Source organism: Cyprinodon tularosa, unplaced genomic scaffold (genome assembly GCF_016077235.1).
Source record: "Cyprinodon tularosa strain WSP-4 unplaced genomic scaffold, ASM1607723v1 ctg64, whole genome shotgun sequence".
Taxonomy (NCBI): Eukaryota; Metazoa; Chordata; class Actinopteri; order Cyprinodontiformes; family Cyprinodontidae; genus Cyprinodon; species Cyprinodon tularosa.
This window is the reverse complement of record NW_024039385.1, coordinates 65,639-87,117: the sequence shown is the minus strand read 5'-3', so window position 1 is coordinate 87,117 and position 21,479 is coordinate 65,639. Positions and strand designations below refer to the sequence as shown.

Genomic DNA, 21,479 nt, shown 5'->3' with positions numbered 1-21,479 from the left:
TGTTTATTTCCTCTTGGTAGAACAAACGGCTTTTCTTCCTATATTTTTTAATGAACTTCCTCTATCTACAGGATCAGCCTCCCCAGGCACAGAGGGCGAGCGGCAGGCGAGGACGAGGGCGGTGGAGCCGCCATGCAAAAACGCCTGAGCGCCGAACAGCTGGAGGCAGATCTGGACTCGACCAGTGACGTCTCCAGTGACCTGAGCTTCAGCTATGAGTTCGCCCAGACCGAGGTCATGATGAAAGGGATGGGCACCAACGGTGAGTCACAGCAAACCTCCTCAGTGCTGGAATGAGGGGCTGGAAAAGAATCGCTCTTATCAAACGTCCTCAGGCAGCTTGTGCAAATATTTAGAGGCCAAACGGCTCGACTATATATGCCAGTTTAAACAAGAGGCTGTGCAGCATTTTGTCTGCACACTTTGCCTCCCAGAAGGCACGTTAGGAGGGGAGCTTTAGGCTGCAGATGTCTTTCAAACATGTCGTCATCCTGTGGCTCCTCTTCCTCTCCCAGACCCCCTGCAGTCGGTGCTTCAGACCCTGGAGAGGCAGCATGAGGAGGAGAAGCGCTGCGCTCTGGAGCGACAGAGACTGATGTACGAACAGGAGCTGCAGCAGCTCAGACAGCGCCTCACTCCTGAAAGGCCCGCCCATTTTTCAGACGCATCAGCCGCCGCCCCGTCGTCTAACAAACGTTTGCGGCGCTGGAGCGAAGACAGGTAAACCACGTCTATATGATGTGAAATGATCCCACGAAGGAACATTTATTTATTTCTTTATTTTCTTTTGTTTTGCAGAGAAGCGTTGATGACCCGCAGCCTGCGGCGCCTCAGGCAGCAGATAGTTCGGGCCAAAATGTTGGCCGAAGAGGCCAGCTTCATTGCCGAAGAGCTAAACAAGAGGACGGAGTACGTGGTGACCCTGCAGATACCCGCTGCCAACCTGGACGCCAACAGGAAGGTAACACCTGCGTTTATCAGAGACGTGGAAACAACCTCCTGGTCAGATGGGAGGTTGTATCAAAATAAAATGATCAGAATAAAAGTAAACATTTGTTGAAACAAGCGTTTCCCCTTCTTAGGAGCATTCCACTAAAATGAGTATTTTAGCCTTTAAATTGAAATAATTGTATTTTTTTTTATTCTAAGGTCAAAAATCTTTTTTCATTGGAAGATAATTTTGTTTACTTTCATGATTTCAGTATAATTCACTTATTTTAAGGAAACTGCTCCTTTGTAGCTCACCTATTGCACTGCATATGTTACCATGGAGACTGAACTCAGGTTAATGGAGCCTGAGTTAGCTGGTAATGCCACCTGCCGCTGCAGTGCAGTTTGATCTCCCATTCAGGAGTGGTTTTGTTAAAAGCAGTGATGCTTCTCTGTCGCTGCAGCGTGATGCGGTCCTGAGTGAGCCGGCCATCCAGGTCCGTAGGAAAGGGAAAGGGAAGCAGATCTGGGCCCTGGAGAAGCTGGAAAACCGGCTGGTGGACATGAGGGACCTGTACCAGGAGTGGAAGGTCATGGATGAGGATAACCCTGTGAGTAGAGACGCCAGGCTGACGTTTGGAATCGGGACGACAGCATTACAGCCTTTTCTTCCTGATTCAGATGATGAGATACTTCAAGCATGAAGACCCCTTCTTCGATGAGCAGGAGAACCACAGTCTGATCGGTGTGGCCAACGTCTTCCTGGCCTGCTTGTTCTATGACATTAAGCTGCAGTATGCAGTGCCCATCATCAACCAGAAAGGAGAGGTAGGATACATGAGCAGCATCACCAACACACACTTTCTGTCATTTTTGGAGTAAATGATGTGGTTTCATGTTTCACTGTGTTTACAGAAGGACTGGTTATTTTAATGCAGATGGATTTGCATGTAAATACTGATTAAATACACAGATTAAACAATACGGATGATATTACATGGCTGGGTTTGACTTTAGCACAGAACAAATGTTTGCTTTGCAGTTTAGAAACATAGAACCAATAGAAACCAAAGGAAAAAAGGGGTTGCGCATTCCAGATACTGCCCCCTGGTGGCGACAAGTTGGTACAATCAAACAATAAAATGCTGAAATTACGGCTGAAACTAATTATTATTTTGCAGCTCGATTAATTTGTCGATTCATCATTAATAATCGGAGGGTTCCTTGAAGAAGATTTATACCAAATGAAACCAGGGGAAACGTTTTCCAATTGTGGAGTTCTGAAAATATATATTTATATATTTTTTTCATAACTTTGACATAATTAATGCTCTAAGTGGTTCATTCTGTCAGCTAAATGCATTTTTAAGGTCTCTATAATCCAGTTAATTATTTATTGATTGCTCAATTAGTTGAGGATTATTTCAATAATCGATTAATCTGATACATTTTCTTATGCCCTGGCAGAAAAGTTAAATGTTAAAATTTGATTTTGTTCCTCTTGTGAACTTGACCCTTAACCATGGCCTAAATATCTTGTAACAATATTTAGTGGTACTATCATGATATAAATAAAATTGAGGATAGAAATACACTTTATTAACTCTTTGAAGCGATTATCAGGTAACTGTGTATCTGTGGCTGCATGTCACACAATCATAGCCCATAATTACAATTAATGCTGCAAATAAAACGTTTAAAATGGACTTCAGGCCGCCATAAAGAAGTGTAATTATTATCATTAAACATGATTTATATCACTAAAGGTAGTAATGTTTATTCAGGTTCTTCCAATTTGCTAATGCCCCAATGGAAAAAAAATGATTGAAAAAGAAGCAAAATATTTAAAAAATCCACAATTCACGCTTTTTTTAATCATTTCTAAATATTTGTCATTTAGAAATTGAATTTCTAAATATTTATTGTTTAGATGTTGAATCCAAATTATTATTCTGACTAGAAATAAATTACAATAAAGAACGTTTTTTTAATTTGAGGTTGCGGGCCGTCTGCATGTGGAAGTGTGGAGAGGTACTGAAAACTCTGAGGACAGCGGCGCCGGACCCCCCGAACCGACAGCAGAGCAGCAGGAGCGCAAACTGGACTGTGTGGTGAGAGGATGGCAGATTTAAGGCTCTTAGTTTTTCTGATTTGTTCTTTTTTTCACTAAAGTTTATTCCTGATCTCCCGCAGGTGAAGATCCTCCAGGCCACCGGTCTTCCTCGCCACCTCTCTAACTTCGTCTTCTGCCAGTATCACTTCTGGGGCCTGGAGGAGCCGGTCTTCACCGCTCCGGAGGTGGCGTCGTCCAGCACGCCGTCTGCCTCCAGAGACCCTCAGTGCACTGTGGTCTTCGACAGCACCAAGGTGGTGGGAAAAAAGTCCAGAAAGTAGAGAAATGAGTGAGAAACCTGGAGCTAAAACGGTCCTTTGTTCTGCGTTCAGGAGTTATCGGTTCCAGCGACAGAAGATCTGCTGGAGTTCCTGGCTGACGGCGCCGTGGCGATTGAAGTTTACGGACACAAACAGGCCAACCATCGCAGGAACCTGGCGCTGTGGGACCTGGGAGTGATTCAGGCTAAGACCAGATCCCTCAGAGAGAGGTCCAGACCGCCTCCGCTGGTGCGCTAACCCTGAGCCCTGCTGGGATGATGAACGGTCCGGTTCTCTCCTGCAGGTGGAGCGAGGTGACCCGGCGCCTGGAGCTGTGGGTGCAGCTGGTGGAGCTGAACGAGGCGGGAGACTTCGCTGGCGTGGAGGTTCTTCCTGCCAAAGACGTCCGCACTGGCGGCGTCTTCCAGCTCAAACAGGTGACGGTGACCGGGCCGCTTTGAGGGGGAGAGAAGTAGAAGTTGTTCTCATGGCTGTGTGAATAAACCTTACAGGGTCAGTCTCATCGGATCCGGGTGGAGGTGAGGCCGGTACCAGACTCCGGAACAATGCCGCTCATCGCTGCCTCCATCCTATCTGTGTCGGTTGGGGACGTAAAGGTTCGCCAGATGTCCGTCTCCAAAAACAATCGGGTGAGTCCCTTCTAGTTCCTAGCATTCATATTTCCACTCCACTGATTTCTAACCTTCTACTGAACTGTCATTAAGGATGAAGGGGAAGACATGGACAGCTACCAGGTCAGTGTTCATTTCAGTACAAAACTAAAACAGAGGAAATGGCTTCCTTCCTGCTGATGTGCGTCCTGCTCTGCAGGAGGCGGACCTGGAGAGGATGAGGGAACAGTGGCTGAACGCGCTCACCGAGAGGCAGGAGTACCTGGACCAGCAGCTGCAGAAGATCGTCTCCAAGCCGGGTAAAAACAGACATCTCTGATACGCGATGCACAATTCAAACTGTTCCTTTAAACCAGGGGTGGGCAGTTCCAGTCCCGCTATAAACTAAACTCTAGACCGGAGGTTTTCAACAGGAGGTACTGCATTGGGGTCACGAAAGTTTTGGTTGATTAGACTTTTTTTTATATTCCCCCCTGCAATTTTTTCCACTAATTGAAATGTCTTTAAATCCATATTAACATGAATTCAACACACTGTAGTAAACGGATAAATGGAGGCAGAAGATGTCTTTCAGTCATCAATGCACACATTCAGCGACACACAGGGGCTCTTTCAAGCTGGGCACCGTTTCATTCACAACACCTGTCCCATCAACCAGGAATCAGAATCAGAAATACTTTAATAATCCCAGGGAGAAATTACTTTGGTTACATAACTCCATCTTTAATAGAGTGACTATAGGACCAGTTTGATATAACACAATTTCATATAATATATATATTTCACAGGTCCCCGCCCCTGCTCTAAACTATGACGTGTCGAGTCGTTCTTTTAGATCAATACTAGTTATATTGAGCTGGTTTTAGAATTGAGGACCAGTTGTTTCCATTATAAATGTAAGTCAAGCGATGTCCATATTCTGCTCATTTGGAAATGCATATTTTTTTTAAGTGCGGTTTTTCAATTTAATAAGAAATATGATTAAAAATGCACATAAATTTGTTTCTTCAGGTGATAACTCATGTATTTATTTTTCAATTTGCAGTGTTTATATTTTGCCCATTAATTTTCTTGTAATTTGATAATGGAAACGCAGCTATTGCTGTTTTCAGAATGTGTTTCTGATTAGTGTGGATAAAACGTTTAAATGTCTGTACTAGGGATCAACCATTACTGCTTTTTCAGGCTGATTATTTTTACATCAGTCTAACCGTCCAATCACCAATATATGCGGCTAATTTCTTTGTTTGGACACATTTTTGGAGCTGATTTTTTTTTTTTTTTTTTTTTTTTTTTTTTCCCTTGATTTCATGATTAAAAACTACCTAAACATCATAAATGTCAAATTAATGTCATGAAAAACAAACCTTTGATCGCTGATGAAAGAAAACATGAACACGTGTTCTAGAGATATGGCAGCTGAATGTATGAATCGATGCAAACATAAACATCTCTCTGCATGTAATCAGTTAAAACTTTTATGGAAACTATCAGTAGCAAGATTTAAATAGTTTTTACATTTTCATAGATTTTTATTTTTATTTACTTGACTTAAAATTCTGTTAATTTCTAATTTTGTTTTAGAATTCATTAGTTTAGGTTTTTATTTTGTGAAAATATTAAATTTTTTTGTTTTGGTTCTAGTTTTAGCCTTTTATGTAATATGACTTAAATACAGGAAGCATGACTAAAAGAAGAAATAGAATCTCTAAGGACAGACAGACAGACCCCTGCTGCAACACTAATGACCTGACTGCTGTACTGCCCTCTGCTGGCGTAATGGGGTACATACTAGAAAACTGGTATTAAAGCATTATGATAAAAACAGAAACTAATCCCATTCTCTTTACAAATGTAGCTTTAAATTTCTAAATTTGTCACTGTTTCTGTTATTTTTGTGCAAGGTCTAGTTTTTAAATGTTTAATTCTAGGTTTCATTATTTTCTTTAGTTAATGGTAATTGTGCTTTTTAACCCCATACTCCCCAGTCTCCATTTAAACCAGTGGATTTATTCTGTGTTTTATTGTTTATTAAACATAATGCCTAACCCTTCCTGCGCTGGAAGATCCCGTCTGCTCCTCCATGCAGAGTCTGAACCAGTTTCTCGGCTCAGTTTTTTGTTCAACATTTCGTCCATCTGTCCTCATCTGCAGACAAGACGGAGGACGATGTAGAGAGGGAGTCCCAGCTGCTAGAGTGTCGCCTGACCCTGACAGAGGAGAGGAACGCGGTGCTCGTCCCGTCAGATGGAAGCGGCATCCCAGGAGCCCCGGTAGAGAGGTGGGGGTCCCACTTTGGTTACCTTAATTAGTCGTGCTGGAACAGCATATAATAAAAAAAAGAAAAAAAAAGAAAAAGGAAAATGATTCAAGTCAAAATACCTAATATCACCATCTCTAGACATATAAATATAGATGTTATAGATGAATATTGATATAAATGAGGGTTGAAATGTTATCTGTTAAATTTTTAATATTATGATATCGATGAAAGCTGCATGTTTCCTTTGCTTCCTCCATTCTGATCAAAGTTTCTCCTTTTAAATCTTTTTTAGGGGACATGTCAGTAGTAGTAGTGGGTTCATGCTGCTGTTTGTTGTCCTTGAATTTAGAGAAATTGATCCTGAAGAATCCTTTAGAGGTCCCTAAATGCGATGCTGACCAAAGCGTCTGTAAATGCTCTGCAGCGTCTCAGGTGTTTGATCTGGTTTCATTCACAGGGTTCCTGTTCCTGGAATGGAAACCCACATTCCTGTCCTGTTCCTAGATCTGAGCGGTGGGTTCGTCTCCCTTTCTTTACATCAAATAATCTAAATGAATCCATCATTTTTAGGGAAATAAATGTTTGTTTTGTTTTCCTGCCCCCAGCTGATGATTTTCAGTCCAGGCTGTCGGCCCCTCTGGCGGGGGGGCTGGACGCGGTGCTCAGTGGTGAAGATGAAGACGACTTCTTTGACCTTCAAATAGTTAAACACTTTGATCCAGAGGTGAGCGGACCCCCCTCTCCCTCTTTCTTCTGTTTAATTTCTTCTTCTGCTCCTGAATCGCCAACCTGACTGTGCTGCAGGTGAAGGCGGAGGCCTCCTGGGACTCCACCATCCACGAGTGTCCTCAGCTTAGCCGCGCGGCGTCCCCCGATCAGAGGGTCTTCCTGACCGTCCGCACCGTGGTGGGGCTGAGCCACCCGGCACACATGGAGCTGGTCCTCAGGAAGCGCATATGTGTCAACGTGACGGGGAAGCAGGTGGGTGGACGGAGGATAAGCCGACCCAGAGTCATGTTAGGGAATCCACCAGCGGAGAGATAAAGGCTGTGTATCCATGGCAGGGATTCGCTCAGAGCCTCCTGAAGAGGATGTCTCAGCGAAGCACCATCCCAGGCTGTGGAGTCACCTTTGAAATCGTCTCCAACATCCCAGGAGTAAGTAAGAAACCCGAAACTGTTTAATCTAGACTGGTAACAAGGTCCGTCTGATACCAGGAGACAGAGCTATTCCCTGACCCATTCCTTCACTTCCACTGGGATCTATGAGGACAGAGTCGATGCTAAACATCCCAAACTTCTTATTTATTCACATTTAAATAATTTTTAAGAACCTAAGTAAGAGAGAAGTGGAGGCCTAGTGGTTAGGGCATAGAGCTTGGATCATGAGGTTCAAGCTCCACTCCCACAGACTGCAACTGTGGGTCACTGAGCAAAGACACTTAACCCCACACAGCTCCCCTGGCCCCCCACGATGGCAGCCCAACGTTCCCAGAGGAGATGGGTTAAATGCACAGGTCAGTTTCTTCAATATGGGATCAATTTAAAAAAAAAGCATTTTATTCACGCAGTATCTTTCACAGCTTCACAAAGAAAGATGCTAGAATTAAAACCGAGAAACCAGGCATCTGCTGCTCGATATGTGACCAATGTTTGCATCAGTAGCAACTAAATGTTAGCGTGTTTCACCGTCTCTAAACCTAACGTTAGCAGTAAAACAGACCCTCACCATGACGCTGCCTCCACCATGCTTAGTCACTTAAAGTTCTCCATTTGCGCCTCCATATGTTGTTCACCTGTTCTCCCCGTAGCCTGGATGGAATCTCTGGTCCACCCCTGTTGCTTGGTGCTGCGTTTTAACAAACAGCCTACATAGATCTAGTTAGCAGAGCTGTTTAACTGGTTTCCTTCCTGTAGGACATCCATGGTCCAGAGGACAGGGAGATGCTGGCCAGGCTGGCTGCCAGCGCCGAGGACGAGCAGTCGGCAGACAGCGAGGCGGCCATAGAGAAGTACCTGCGCAGCGTCCTGGCTGTGGAGAACATCCTGACCCTGGATCGACTCAGACAGGTCCACAGCTCAGTTTCACATTTCTCTGTTGGTCCTTCACCTTGTTTCCATCTGCAGCCTGTCCTCCAGCTTCTCCCTCAAACCCTGAGTGATTAGTGTCTATTCGACTTCATCCTCAATCCATCCTGTGAAAGAATAACGGCCATTTGGTTTTTAATGAACCAAATCCTCTTCCTGTGTGTGAATGTGAGCAGGAGGTCACTGTGAGGGAGCAGCTGGCGGTCAGAGGGAAGCCTGCCAGACGCTGCCTGAGCTCTCCAAACGTAGACCGGGTAAGACCTCGAACTCTGCTTCAACATACACCTAAACCCAAATCACCTTAGGTACTGAACAGGAAGAACGAGGCTTTCCCTGAGTTTCCCTGAACCTTTCAGCTTTAGCAGGAGCTATAGGGCCTGATCAGATAAGGAGCAACAGATAACAGGTGTGAATGTGGTGCAGAAAGGCCCCCGTAGAGTAAGGATTTAGAGAGTCACACTGCACAAAATTGAAAACTTACAATAAGTGCATTTTTTTTCTTGATTTGAGGAGGTAAGTGAGACATATAAATAAGAAAAAAACAATTTCATTGTCTTATTTCAAGTGCATTTTATCTAATTATCTTATTTTAATAGTAAAAATGCTCATTCCATTGGCACATAATCCTTTTTACCTACTCAAATTAATGGTAAATACACTGAATTTAACACATTTTTGCTGATTTCTAGATCGTTTTTGCAGTGCAGGTTACGACTCTAGAAAGGCCGTTTTCTGAAAGCAGCATCACTCCGTCACCTTCCAAGATGCACAAAACTCTATTTTTCACATATGGAGAGTTTCAGTTTCCTTTATTTTTTGCATTTAAAGGTGTTAGTGTGTTTAGGTTTTAGGAGAACGTAAATAACAACTGCCATACAGAAAAAAACAGAAGAGGAAACTCTGCTTTTATCTTGTTGAAAGCTGCAGAAGCAGATTTCCAGCAACACACCTGATAGAAAATGTAATTATTTTATAAAATAAGTTTATGGAATAACAGATTTTACCCGTCAGGAACACAGAGATGTTTCCACTCTGTGGAAGGAGAGAACCTTCATAAAAATCAGTGCTGCATTTTTTTTACATTAGTTATTTCTGATGATGTTAAGTTTCTAGGATTTATCTTCTCTGTCTATCCTCTCTCTGTCCTGTTCGCCATTGGACCTCTATGTCGTCTCCGCACCACTTCTGACTTTTAACTGTGTTCACTAAATCAATCTCCTTCAGGGTGGTAGGTGATCACATTTGCATTTCGTCCTCCCCGCGTTTTGCCCGTTCTGTTGATCAGCTGAACATTTACATTTCACAGCTGGTTATTAGATCAGCTTTTCTCTGATTCTCTGGTGTTTTTTTAGCCTGGGTGCCATTCTGAACTTAGTCCCGCCCACAACGTTTGAGGTCGGGAAGTTCGGTCTGGCATTGCTCAATAGTAGCGCGAGTATGCTCGCACAATATCTGGCGGGCCAATCAAATTGTCAGGGCGGGCTTTATACGATGATGGACAGATGATCAACAATAACGTAGTCAACCATGTGACCAAAGCGCACTTGGGTGACAACAACAATGGCTGCCGCCGGAGAGTTGAGGTGTGTAGATTCTGCTATTAGGTCTTTTCTAGAAGATATCAACAGCTAATTAATTTTAAAAGAGGAACAGAGAAACGCGATCAAGGCTCATCTTCTTATTCTAGGCGTGCAACTGCACGCTTTGATTTTTGTTGACAACAACTATGCCTCGCTTAAGATACGTCACGCACTCCGTTGCTCTTATTGGTTGTAGGTCTATCCAATTGAGTGCAGAGGCATTTTTTTTCCTGGTTCGTTCGAAACACGCCCCATAATCACAGCTCTATGGAGCAGTATCAGACTCATATTCTGACTAGAATTGAGTCGGACTACGTCAGGCTAGTGTTATTATACCCAGATGCCTTTTAGCAGATCAGCCTGTTAGAGACCGTTTTCACCACACATCTGATGTTAGCTCTGGTTCTCTTCAGCTTTCACCAGAACTCCTGTCTGACTCTAGAAGTTTGGCTCACCAGAATTAGGCTGAATCGGACTGTGGGCTTTTAAACTTGGTGCTGCTCTGTTGTTTCTCACTCTATCTGGGCTCACTAACTCCTAACCATGCTTCCATCTAACTGTTTAACCAGCTGTCAGCCAGCAGTCTGGACCTCTACTGCTCCTCCAATCAGAGGCTCGGTTACTTCAAGGTGAGAACCTCCGTGCTGCTACCGCTGTCATTTCTATGAACTTTAAGATCTCTTCACTGACCTACAAATCTGACAAAACACAAATTATTAAGATCTAATTTATTTTTATTTTTTTCCAGCTTGGTAATGAAATTATGAATTATTTAGTTGCAAACACTCAACATGTTTTAATATTGTTTATCTTCTCAGTTTATATAAGAAGCTAAACATATTAGTATGTTTTGTTTTATTAAAAACGTTTTATCCTAAAGTAATCAAACCCAACAAGGAGAAAAACTTAGTAGAAACCGTCTTTACTCGTCTCTCTGGTCCTGAATGGTTACAGTAGGGCCGACCTTTGAGCTGCCATGCTGGTTCAAACAGAAAAAGGTTCAAATTTTATTCTTATGGTTAAAAATGGTAAAAACCTTAAAAAACAAGATGACTCAGATCTCCTCCAAGCAGCAGATTCTGACCCATATTGTGACTTAAGCCTGTAGCTAAATGATCTGGATCATTCATTACAAAATTTGAACGAATTAATCTGGTAAAAATTCAATTAAAATTTATAAATAAGGTATAGTGTGTGTGTGCAGCCTCTGGTGTCTGTTCTGCTCTCACCTTCATTCATTCATTTTTCTTTGATTGAGGCTCATGCGAGGCATGGCTTATCTTTATTTTTTTTTTATATATACTTCTGGACTTCTTTAAATCTGAAGCTGAGGCTGTCAATAATCACTGCTGCCTCCCTCTGGTTTAAGGGGGAACTGCTTGTTCCACCAAATATCTCTTTGAGGCGCACATCTGGTAAAAATAAATAAATCATTAAAATCTTTTCAGAGCGTTTCATGGAATCCTGCTGAAAACATGACCTTGGTGGAGTAATAACACTTCATCGGTAGGAAGCTCTCCATTCAGAATCAGGTTGTCTGATGCTTCACTCAAACAAGCTTTTTTAAGTTTCCCTGAGCTTTTTCATTATCATTAAGTAGGTAGAATGAACTATTAATCATTTGTAGACCATCGCTGAGGTTCTGCTCCCACTCCTGCTGACAGCTTTTCTCCTCTAGGCGTAGAGGCTTTAAATCAGCCGTTCAAAAACCTGTAAAAAAGACGATCACATTTCTAATGAAATACAAGTCATGCATACACACACACACACACATATCTATATATAAATAAATAATCCCTGTGATTCTGGCTCTCTTCTACGGTTACCATTATCAGTTCACCTCCTTCCCTCTGTCTGCAATCACACGTCATCAGAAGCTCACTTTATATTCCCTTCAGCTCTGAAACAGAAAGATGCATCCAGACAGCATGATGCTTCCACCGCTGTGCTTCAGTGGGTTAGGTTTACACAGGGGCGGTTCTAGACGGTGGCCAACGGGGGCCCCTGTTATGGCCCCTGTACTGAAGACGTAATACTCAAAGAAATTCTGATGATCTGTGCTTGAACAGACATGGTTACTAATAACTCCTTTGGATCTATTTCATTTTTTTTTTACTTTACAAATTCTGTTTTACTAATTACTAAAAAAAATAAGGTGATAGCTTCAGTGGTATTAAGATAGGATACCAATTTTCATCTGCTAAATAAACAAAAAAAAACTTTTTACAGCTGAATTTCAGTTTTTTCCAGAGTTCTAATTCAGATTTTATAGAAGATGGTTATTTTAACTTAAATTTAGCCAAAAATACTTAAAATTCCTAAATTCTGAATGCATATTAACCTAATAAGACATAGAATTTTAATTTTACCTAATTGAATAGAAATTTTACATCATGCAGATCTCTTAATATATTTGAATCCTTTGCCCTGTTTTTTATTTCATGCTTTTCTGTTCCCCCATGAAAACACGCTGCCCCCTCCTGGCCCCCCTGGTACATTTGGTCCAGAATCGCCATATTTGAACATATCCTGGTCCCCTCCATACCAGACTTGCTGTGCTTTATGTTCTGATATCAGAGAGGCTGAGTAGTAATCTACACCTTAGATTTAATTTCATGTATTTTATCATTATTTTAGGACCTAGATAATTGAGTTTGTGACATCATGAGTCTGTGCTGGACTGTCAGCGGCTACAGAAGCTGAAACCTCCTCTTCCTGATCTCCTCCAGGGCTGGGAGAGCCATCAGGACCTGTCGGCGGCGCCTCCTCCATCCAGACGCACGCTGGCCAGCAGCGTGTCCCAGAACCTGAACGCAGAGACGGGTACGCCTGATAAAAGCACTCACCCCCCCCGCCCCACTCCACTTCACTTTCCCCTCAGAGCTTTCCTCTCGTCTCCCCCCAGTGAGGGCCGTTCCCAAGCTGCTGAAGTCTCTGCTTCCTGGAGGGAAGGAGGACCATGAGCAGACCGCCGTCCCTCAGCAGGTAAACCCCCCCCCCCCCCCCCCCCCGATGAAACCCAAGGTTTCAAACCACAGCCCAGATCTAAAACATCTCCTCATCTGATCAGCAGCTGGTGTCATTGTTCAGTTGCCATGGAAACGAGGCTTATGTAGATGAGGATCTGATTAAACCTCAGAAATTGTATCAAAGCGTTAAAGCCTGTGAAGCCTTTCCTGATTTAAAGGTGGATCTCTGACTCCAAGACAAACAGGAGACCTTAGAGGTTTACAATAAAGGGCGTTTAAAGCTTCCAAAAGTATTCACACCCACATCATTGGATGGTAATCCTCCTATTCTGACGGCCCTAAATAAAATCCACTGCAACCAGTCGTCTCTTAATGTCCACTCATTAATACTCAGCTATTCTCTGAAGGCCTCAGACCTATTCTGTGACGGTATGGTGATAATGGTGAACGTGAGGATTAAAAGCCTCTTTTTTACTTCTTTAGCCTTTCTTGGGTAGCTGTGTCTGCATGTCACAGTAATCAAATATTTTCACATTTAAAAAGGCTTCAGGACATCAGTTACATAAAGAAGTGTGATTTCTAACACTAGGCATCCCACAGTAACCACAGTTAATCATATTCTTTTAATTTCTGAATCTTGTAATGGAAAAAAAAAGAAAATCACCATTTTGACTATTGTAGAGTGTTTAACATTATTTCTAATATAGACCTTAATTAGAAAAGTATAACTGTTTAAAAAAAAAAAACAACCTCAACCAAAACCATCAACCTGCACCCACCATTACAGCATGCATGGCAGTGGCAGCGTCATGCTATGGGGAAGCTAATGTTTGCTGTAATAAATCCACGTTAAAAATGTTAGAGGCCTAAAAAAAGGCTTCCAGACTGGGAGGGACGTCACTCTTCGGCCTCTAGGGTGTGAATACTTTAGCAACACTCTGTAGATCTAAGACTAAACCTCAGAGTCCCATTTATCTGGATCCAGTTCTCTTTCCTCTAGTTCTACAGCGGAGGACGGTGGGAGCAGAGCAAGGGATGTAATCAGCTCACAGGTTGGAGGTGTTTGTGCTCCCAGCTGAGCTTCAGCGGCTCATCAGGAGCTCGCCGTCTTAGAATCACGTCTCGTTGCAACATGGTGGTCTGCAGCGTTTCTCACTGCAGCTGGTTTGACTGATTAGCACCTTCAGCCATGGTGGGAGCCTATTGATAGAAACGCCAGGCGGAGGCGTCGGGTTGGAGTGAAAACCCGCCAGACGGCGGCGGTACAGCGTCTGAGGTCCACGCACGGACTGGGTTATCATTTTGATTCACTTTGAAGCTTTGATTACAGCTAATTGATCAGTTTTACAGCTGATAGGAGGATTTATAAACATAGAATGGCAGAAAAATGTCCACATATAGAGGATCTAGTCAGCAGTCAGGTTTGGCAGCTCAGAGCATGACTAATCCTTTATGCTTTCATTAGATGAGAATAAAGAAGCTTTCAAAAGTATTCACACCCCTTTAAACTTTTTCACTTTCACAACCGCAAATATAGATCTATTTGATTAGAATCTAATCTGAAAGACCAACATAGTGGTGTACGGTGAAGTAGGAAAACAATACATTTAAAATGTCATATAGAGATGTGTGCTAAAGTATTCAGACCCTTTTCTCTGACGGAAACTTATTGCCTTTAGAGGATATCGGGGTCCGCATTAATTACTAGGATTGAGCTGGAATGTGAAACCTGACTTTAGAAGTAAAACGTATAGAGCAGCAAATGATTCCAGAAGTGCTGAAGGGCAGGAAGAGTCCTTCCGTCATCATCATGCTAAAGGATGAATATACAACAATAGAACTGATGACAATTATTTGATTTATTCTGCAGCTGTGTTCTTCTGAATTTTATTTGTCGGTTTCATGTTTAAGGAATCCAGAGGACAAACAGCTGCTGTGATCCTCACCTGTTGTTACTTTGCAGGTTTCTGGTCCAGAGCCATTGGCGGGTAGGATAGTTTATGACCTGCTCTCTGATGTCCCATTCGTAGGTCCATGTTCTCCTCAAGATGAAAACTTTGCTCTAAATCAAACTGCAGATGAGTGGAGTGCAGCGTGTGGGCAGACCAATCAGCCTCTCCTCTACGCTTTGATTTTTATTAGCTTCAAACGACGGCGAGACAGAAAATGATTGCTTCATTCTCTGGGGAAACGGTTGGGGAGCAAATCAGGGAAGTTGCATGAAACATGAATTCTATAATGAGATAAATGAATACAAACAATTATCATTAGGATGCAATTATCTCGACTGATTCGCCAGTTAATTCTGATTATCCGTGATTTAAGCAGCAAATATCCTAATTGCACTTCGAATGTCTAATATCAGCGTCCCTCCTGCTGATGGTTGGAACGAGGGAAATAATGGATTCCTTAGTACACGCCTCAGGCACGGCCGGATCGGAGCTCAATATAGAACGGCAGCTTAGGAGTTTCATATGGATGGTTGAACGCTGTAGGTTCAAGGCCCTGCCATGTTCTTATCTGAACAGATGTTAACATCTGCTACTTTGTTTCAGTCCCAGAGTCTTCCCCGCATCGTGGTGCAGTCGGCCAGTGTGGAAGAGGACATGTCTAAGCACCAGCAGCTGGTGAGTTCCTCATGTTAACCCAGACAGCGCTTCAGGTCTGATGAACATCAAAAAAATTGGAACCGATTATTTGGAATAAAAACAAAATACTTTGAATCACAGCAGGAACATATCTATTGTTTGGGAGACGCAGAGATTAATGATAGGAAAGGATGATGATGATAGGAAGAAGGATCTGTGATGATGCTTCATTGTGCACCTAAAGTACAGCAGCTTGTCTGTTCTGCCTTTTGTAAATTACATTGGATTTAGTTTCTATACTGCTTTAAAACTCCATCTAGAGTTTTTTAACATCGCTGTGGTTTCCCAAAAATGGAAAGAAAGAAAAAACAAAATGGCAGAATGTGATGTTTTGTTTTTGTTAAAGGGCATTCTTTAAGAGGTCAACAAAAGGAAGAACTCTGTTAATTGGAGTGTCATTGTCCTGCGTCTAGCTGATAAAAAATTGGGTAACCTCTGGGTTAGAGCTTCATGGCGTCCATGAAGGAGCTCTCCAGTTCTGAAATGGCTTCATCCATGGGGCAGGAGTCCAGTAGTTTTACTTCCAGGGAAAGGATTGTTTTTTTTTTTATGAATTTGTTTATAGAGTAAAAGCAGAGATCTAAACCAGCCTGAATAGATGTGATGCAGGAATTCACCCCTCAAGCTAATTAGCGCCTTATTCCACAAGCTGCCATCAATCATTGGTGATAACTGGTAATGAGTCTTTTCTATTTGGTCTGCTCTTTACAGGATAATTCTAATAATCTACACACATCGGAGGGGTTTTGAGCATAAGTGGTCCGTTCATAGCGACTGGTCGGCCTCACAATTAAATTTAAGCCCAGGCTTGGAATGGACCATTTAAAAAAGTGAACTGGTTCCAGTGTTTGTTTGTTTTGTTTTTTTAGGTCAAAGGTCATCATTTTGGGGTTCTCTTGCTGGTTTGATTAGATCATAAACATTGTACAGTATGTTTGGGCTGAAGACCACAAACTGATGGTGGATTTTGACACATTTTCCAGGTTGTGTGGCAGCAGCACAGGCCCAGATCAACACACCGCCTCCACCTTGTCTGACTACTAATATTAGGGGCTTTTAGTCTTCTCAGTCTTTGGGATTATCTATGACATCGTCCATGGATCCCAGTTAGTTTTGTTTAACCATAAACTCTGACCTGAATGGAGAAAAATTAGGCTTGGAGAGCTTTAGATTTTGTTCTTTTGTGTTTGATTGGGTCTTTGAATAGTTTTGGTTGGCGGACCATCCCTGAAATGATTCACAAATTAATTGTTTAAAAATGTTTTATTAATGTCTGTCCAAAACATAAATAAGAGAAATACAACAGGATTATTTATCACACAGTTCTACATAGCTTCTAGCCAAGCAAGCCCAAACCATAACACTACATACTTCTGTGTAGAACTGCAAACAATAAATCAACTTCTGTTAATGTCTTAATTGACATAAAAATATTCAATCTAATTAAAGTGGAAGTATTAAAGTTACTGTTTTTAATCATATTTTTTTTTTATAACTTAGGACCTTAGGATAAAAAGTGTGAATAAGACCCAAAGATACCTCCAAATATCACTGTCAGGCTAACTGTTCTGATGGGTTTTACAGATTCCCAGTGAGGAAGCCGGTCCAGCAGATGCTGAAATGGAGATCCACAGATCCGTCCCGCTCCCACCTCCTATCATCCCAAACGTGGAGGACCCCAGCTCGGTTAGCGAAGCATCTAGGTTGTCCAACATGTCGGCAGCGAGGCATTCGGATGTCTACACACTAAGCTGGGACCTGGAGCTGGAGGAAGACGATAAAGAGGCGGAGGAGATCTCAGCTGAGAGTCTAGGTTTAACTAAAGAGCCAGACCAGGATCCATTCAGTCAGGAGACGACTCTGATAGAGTCAGATCTGAGGGAGCAGGAGCCAAACTCATCTCTGTCAGTGGAAGTAAAGGGTGAGGAGGAAGCTGCTCCAGATACAGAAAACCAGCTCACACTAAACCCAAACACGAGTGATGGATCCGGACTTAAACAGTCTGAAGGTTTAGAGAACCACACCGAGGGAGTGGCCGAACAAAACCATGGAAACAAACAAGAAGGAATCCAGAAGACGGGTCCTTCTGGTTCTCCAACAACACATCTTGATATGTCCGATATAAATGAGGACACCTGTGAGCGGTCCCTCACTACTAAAACACCTGACCCACAGGATGAAGTCCTGCTGGAATCTGTCCCTTCACAACACCTGGAACAAGACCGTGCATCCTCTGAGGGTACTGAAGAACTGGCTCCAAACGCCAACCCAGCTACGACAGCGCCACCAAATCAAGAGTCTGGCCCTAATTCACCCAGAGGAGAATCATCGTCTGATCCCTCCGATACAAACGGTGTCCTTGTCCAACCCAAACCGCCTTCTGATTCTTCCACTAACTCTGCCACCGGTTCCGCTCGGCCCTCCAAGTCCAGTTCAACAGCAGTCAACCCCTTCAAGATCCAGAAAGTAAAGTCCTCAGACCTCAAGTCTTTCCAGCAGATTGTGAAAGAAGAAGGTGGTAAACCAGCACAGATGGGGCGGGTTGGAAGCCTCGGCACAGGACTGGACCTCTCTGTGCCGGCAGAGAGCCTGGAAAGCATCTCAGATTTGGAGGAGGGAGACGAAGCTGCTTCCAGTGTTCTTCCTGACTGGTTGAAAGAAGGGGCGTTTGTGACCGTTGGGACCAATAAGAGCGGCACGGTGCGCTACGTGGGGCCCACAGATTTTGCAGATGGTACCTGGGTTGGAGTTGAACTGGAGGTACCAGCAGGTGAGAAACGCTTAGATCTACTTTATTACCTACTTACCTGCTTTATTCTTGTCAGAAAAATCTCTAAAGGATCTCTGTTGGTTCTTTTTCAGGGAAGAATGATGGTTCGGTGGGCGGGAAGCACTATTTCCATTGTAACCCTGGTTACGGAGTCCTCGTCCGACCTGACAGAATTACCCGCAGCGGAACCAAACGACAACGCCAGAAGCAGAAGCGGCGTAGTGCCAACCTGTCCGGATCCAGTCCAAACCTGGCAGCCCTTACCGCTCTGGCCAAAGGTGAGACCGGTCCATCCGGCCGGGGCAGAGGAGAGAACCGCAAATCATGGAACTCTTGAAAGATCTGCTGTAAAGGAGGGAGGGGGGCAGGATAAGATTCAGGATCTTGCCCTTCGCTTTGAGAGCTGCTATCACTAACTGACATTTGCAGACAAGTATTCTGGAGATGATGAAAGCCTCACCAAAACCAAAAGCGCGTTCTTCTAACTACGGCTAACCTTAAGAAAATGCCAGTTGCAAGAACTGAGGGTGATGAGAATGTTGAGGAACCTTCAGAACTCAACTTGGCACAAGGCTGAAGGTTTCATACTGTGGAATGAGCACATTGAAAGACACCAACTCAAACTCTAAAGCAATGTTTTTATAAGGTGCGTTTGTCTTTTTACATTGCTCTGTTTGCTGATGACGTTTGTGTATTTGCTGCATGCGAGTCGATGCTGCAGCCTTATTCTTGTGCCTTGACTACTGCTCAAATGTGTGCCTTGATCATATGCAACCCTGGAGGCGTTTCCCCATGAGATCTTCCTGGTTTTTCAAAGACTGTTCTTAAATATAGATAAATTTGCACACCAATTATACAAATATTAATGCATCAGCTTTAAATGTCTTCGTCTTCCTGCCAAGAATGTGTTGATTCTTTTAGGTTTTTTTTGTGTATGAACATGTCTGGAATGGGGAAATTTAAGAAATATTGTCTGGTCTATTTAGTTTTGTTTTTTATTAAGCATTTAAGATCAAGCTGACTGCTTAGAATGTTTATTTATTTGAAAATAAAGATGTTCAATTTTCTCTTAAGTAACCAGTCGAATGGATATCATGATATAGCTTTATTCTCTTGTACATTTTATATATATATATATATATCTCATACTAAAATAAACGCAAGATAAAAAAAATTGACAAAGAAACTGTACAAAAAATGTTTATATACTACATCTTAATTACAGAACAGTCTACTGTCCAAAAAAGGCACTAAATTCTGAAATGGGCAATACAGTAATTCTGAACCTAAACTGTTTGAGATCGATACAGCATTCAGTCTTCTTAGCTATGATGGGATGAACTGGGTGGGGCCATCGTTCTGGTCAAGATCGGAAACAAACTGGTTGAAACCAGTTCATACCCGTTAATCAAAGCGAGGCCATCTGAACGGGAGAAAATATGTCTAAATGCACTCTGCAGTGCTCCTCACATTAAGCTCAACCATTCAACTTAATGGAAAATCATTTAATGAGAAGTAGCGGCACCAGAGTGATCATACATCCGCCCCGTTCTTTACACCTTTATACATTAACTCCAGGTGGAGGTTACATTTCAAACTATCAATACTTTTTTTTTTAAGGTGCATCATTGTTGGCCTTTTCATGAAGCTGTTGCTAAGAGGATGGAGACGCCTAAACGCTAAAATAATAAAATAAGTCTGGTCAAATGAGAAAGCATTAATTTAACTATAAAGCATGTTTCATTTCAAAGCATTTCATTCATCTGTACATCATAAAAATGAGCATAAATACATTTATAATTTTACTTTTGTTACCCTTTCCTTTTAAACAGTTTCAGAGTGAAGGTTTTGTAGCTTCTAACAGACAGAAGCTTTAATTAGCCTTTAGACAGGAAGCCAGGATGGGGAGTTATGAGTACAGGATGTATAAAAAAAAAAAAAAAAAAGTTGGAACACTTTCAGTGTTGTAACATGTAACCTGGTTCATCAAAAGTCCTTTTAGACACGAGGAATCACAGATATGTTTTGTTCTGTCCTGCTTGACGAACGACAGTTCTCCAAAACCATTAGTTCATGAACTTGGTGCTCCACCTTTATTCATGGTGGGAGAAGCTACAATATTAACATAAAGGTGCAGCACACAGCTAGCCCGTCTTTGTCCAAAAGTGTCAGAGAAACCAGGTGCACTAGCCCTCCCAAACCTACAGGGGGCCCCAAAGAGCAGCAGTATTTTCACAGGTCAGGTTTAAATCCGTTATCCATGCAACGTATTAGTTGTAACTATACAAAAATACCTACAGCAGTGTAGGTAAACTAAACAATGTTTTTCTACTTTAAATATTTGGTTGAATAGGGTTAAAATTTTTACCGTAGCCTAGCTTCACCTTCCTGGATCCCCCCCGATGTTGCTGCGTACTAGAAGTCAGCTGACTGTGAGAGCCCACCTGCAGCTTCTATAATTGCACATTCAACACTAGAAAATATTTATATATAATTTAAATTGACTATGTCAACCAGTCCTTCTACCACAGCAGAAAACCCATTTAATTACCCAGCCGATATCAGCTTGACAGATGGGTTTGAAAGTGCAACGTTTAGAATAATGAGCTCAAGCTGTTAAAAACAGCTGAATTTAGCTGGAGTTGGTATAGATTTACTAGCCTTTGGGTATCCTATCTGCATCAAATGAAATAAATCCCCACAGCTTGACATTTGAGGGACCAAATAGAGCAGGTGCTGATAGAGAGGACCCAGCTTCCTTCAGACGTGACGGAGGACCCCCCCGATGCACAAGCCCGCTCCGTTCTGGAGATATTCAACCGCAAAGATGAATGGTTGAGGGAACGCTTCTGCCCGTACACCTGGTGCTGTCGGTTGTACCTCTCCTTTCACCATCTGTACACACCATTTACCCTTGTCAGCACAGCTCCACTCTGTGGACAAAGGAAATGGCCACTTCGAAACAATTTATGTCTGTGCACTGACAGTGCGACGGACAAGCAGCAAATACCAGTGACCAGTTGGGTCAAGACGGCAGACAGCAAGCAACAAAAGTGAAGGTGGGGTAGAGTTGTATCAGAAGTATAGCTGTCCATTCTATGGCCTAAGTACACTTGCCCATCATGTGTGCCCGACGTCTTTCAAAGCATCAGTAAAACAGGCATGGGCTGACTACCTAGAATAATAGTGCGATAAGGTGATATGTCAATATTTACCATCTGATCTGT

At 42.7% G+C, this 21,479-nt stretch overlaps 1 protein-coding gene across 4 annotated transcripts in view; it reads left to right on the top strand.

The window, feature by feature from the left end:
- LOC119798900 (kinesin-like protein KIF13B) overlaps positions 1 to 18,714 on the top strand; it is a 43,878-nt gene extending 25,164 nt beyond the window's left edge. For 2 of the 4 annotated variants that reach the window (XM_038308567.1, XM_038308566.1), the window contains exons 17-41: positions 72 to 262; positions 516 to 720; positions 799 to 961; positions 1,395 to 1,541; positions 1,612 to 1,758; positions 2,928 to 3,041; positions 3,124 to 3,297; positions 3,376 to 3,533; positions 3,608 to 3,740; positions 3,816 to 3,953; positions 4,029 to 4,058; positions 4,135 to 4,234; positions 6,090 to 6,216; positions 6,656 to 6,711; positions 6,804 to 6,922; positions 7,003 to 7,179; positions 7,263 to 7,355; positions 8,115 to 8,267; positions 8,462 to 8,539; positions 10,435 to 10,494; positions 12,595 to 12,688; positions 12,771 to 12,850; positions 15,390 to 15,461; positions 17,079 to 18,252; positions 18,345 to 18,714. In XM_038308567.1, the coding sequence (XP_038164495.1) occupies positions 72 to 262; positions 516 to 720; positions 799 to 961; positions 1,395 to 1,541; positions 1,612 to 1,758; positions 2,928 to 3,041; positions 3,124 to 3,297; positions 3,376 to 3,533; positions 3,608 to 3,740; positions 3,816 to 3,953; positions 4,029 to 4,058; positions 4,135 to 4,234; positions 6,090 to 6,216; positions 6,656 to 6,711; positions 6,804 to 6,922; positions 7,003 to 7,179; positions 7,263 to 7,355; positions 8,115 to 8,267; positions 8,462 to 8,539; positions 10,435 to 10,494; positions 12,595 to 12,688; positions 12,771 to 12,850; positions 15,390 to 15,461; positions 17,079 to 18,252; positions 18,345 to 18,589 (4,228 nt within the window). In that variant the 3' untranslated portion in view covers positions 18,590 to 18,714. Of the gene's footprint in view, positions 1 to 71; positions 263 to 515; positions 721 to 798; positions 962 to 1,394; positions 1,542 to 1,611; positions 1,759 to 2,927; positions 3,042 to 3,123; positions 3,298 to 3,375; positions 3,534 to 3,607; positions 3,741 to 3,815; positions 3,954 to 4,028; positions 4,059 to 4,134; positions 4,235 to 6,089; positions 6,217 to 6,655; positions 6,712 to 6,803; positions 6,923 to 7,002; positions 7,180 to 7,262; positions 7,356 to 8,114; positions 8,268 to 8,461; positions 8,540 to 10,434; positions 10,495 to 12,594; positions 12,689 to 12,770; positions 12,851 to 14,797; positions 14,852 to 15,389; positions 15,462 to 17,066; positions 18,253 to 18,344 lie in introns of all 4 variants that reach the window. The other 2 variants (XM_038308569.1, XM_038308568.1) reach the window with 2 other exon arrangements.
- The last annotated feature ends 2,765 nt before the right edge of the window (positions 18,715 to 21,479 follow it).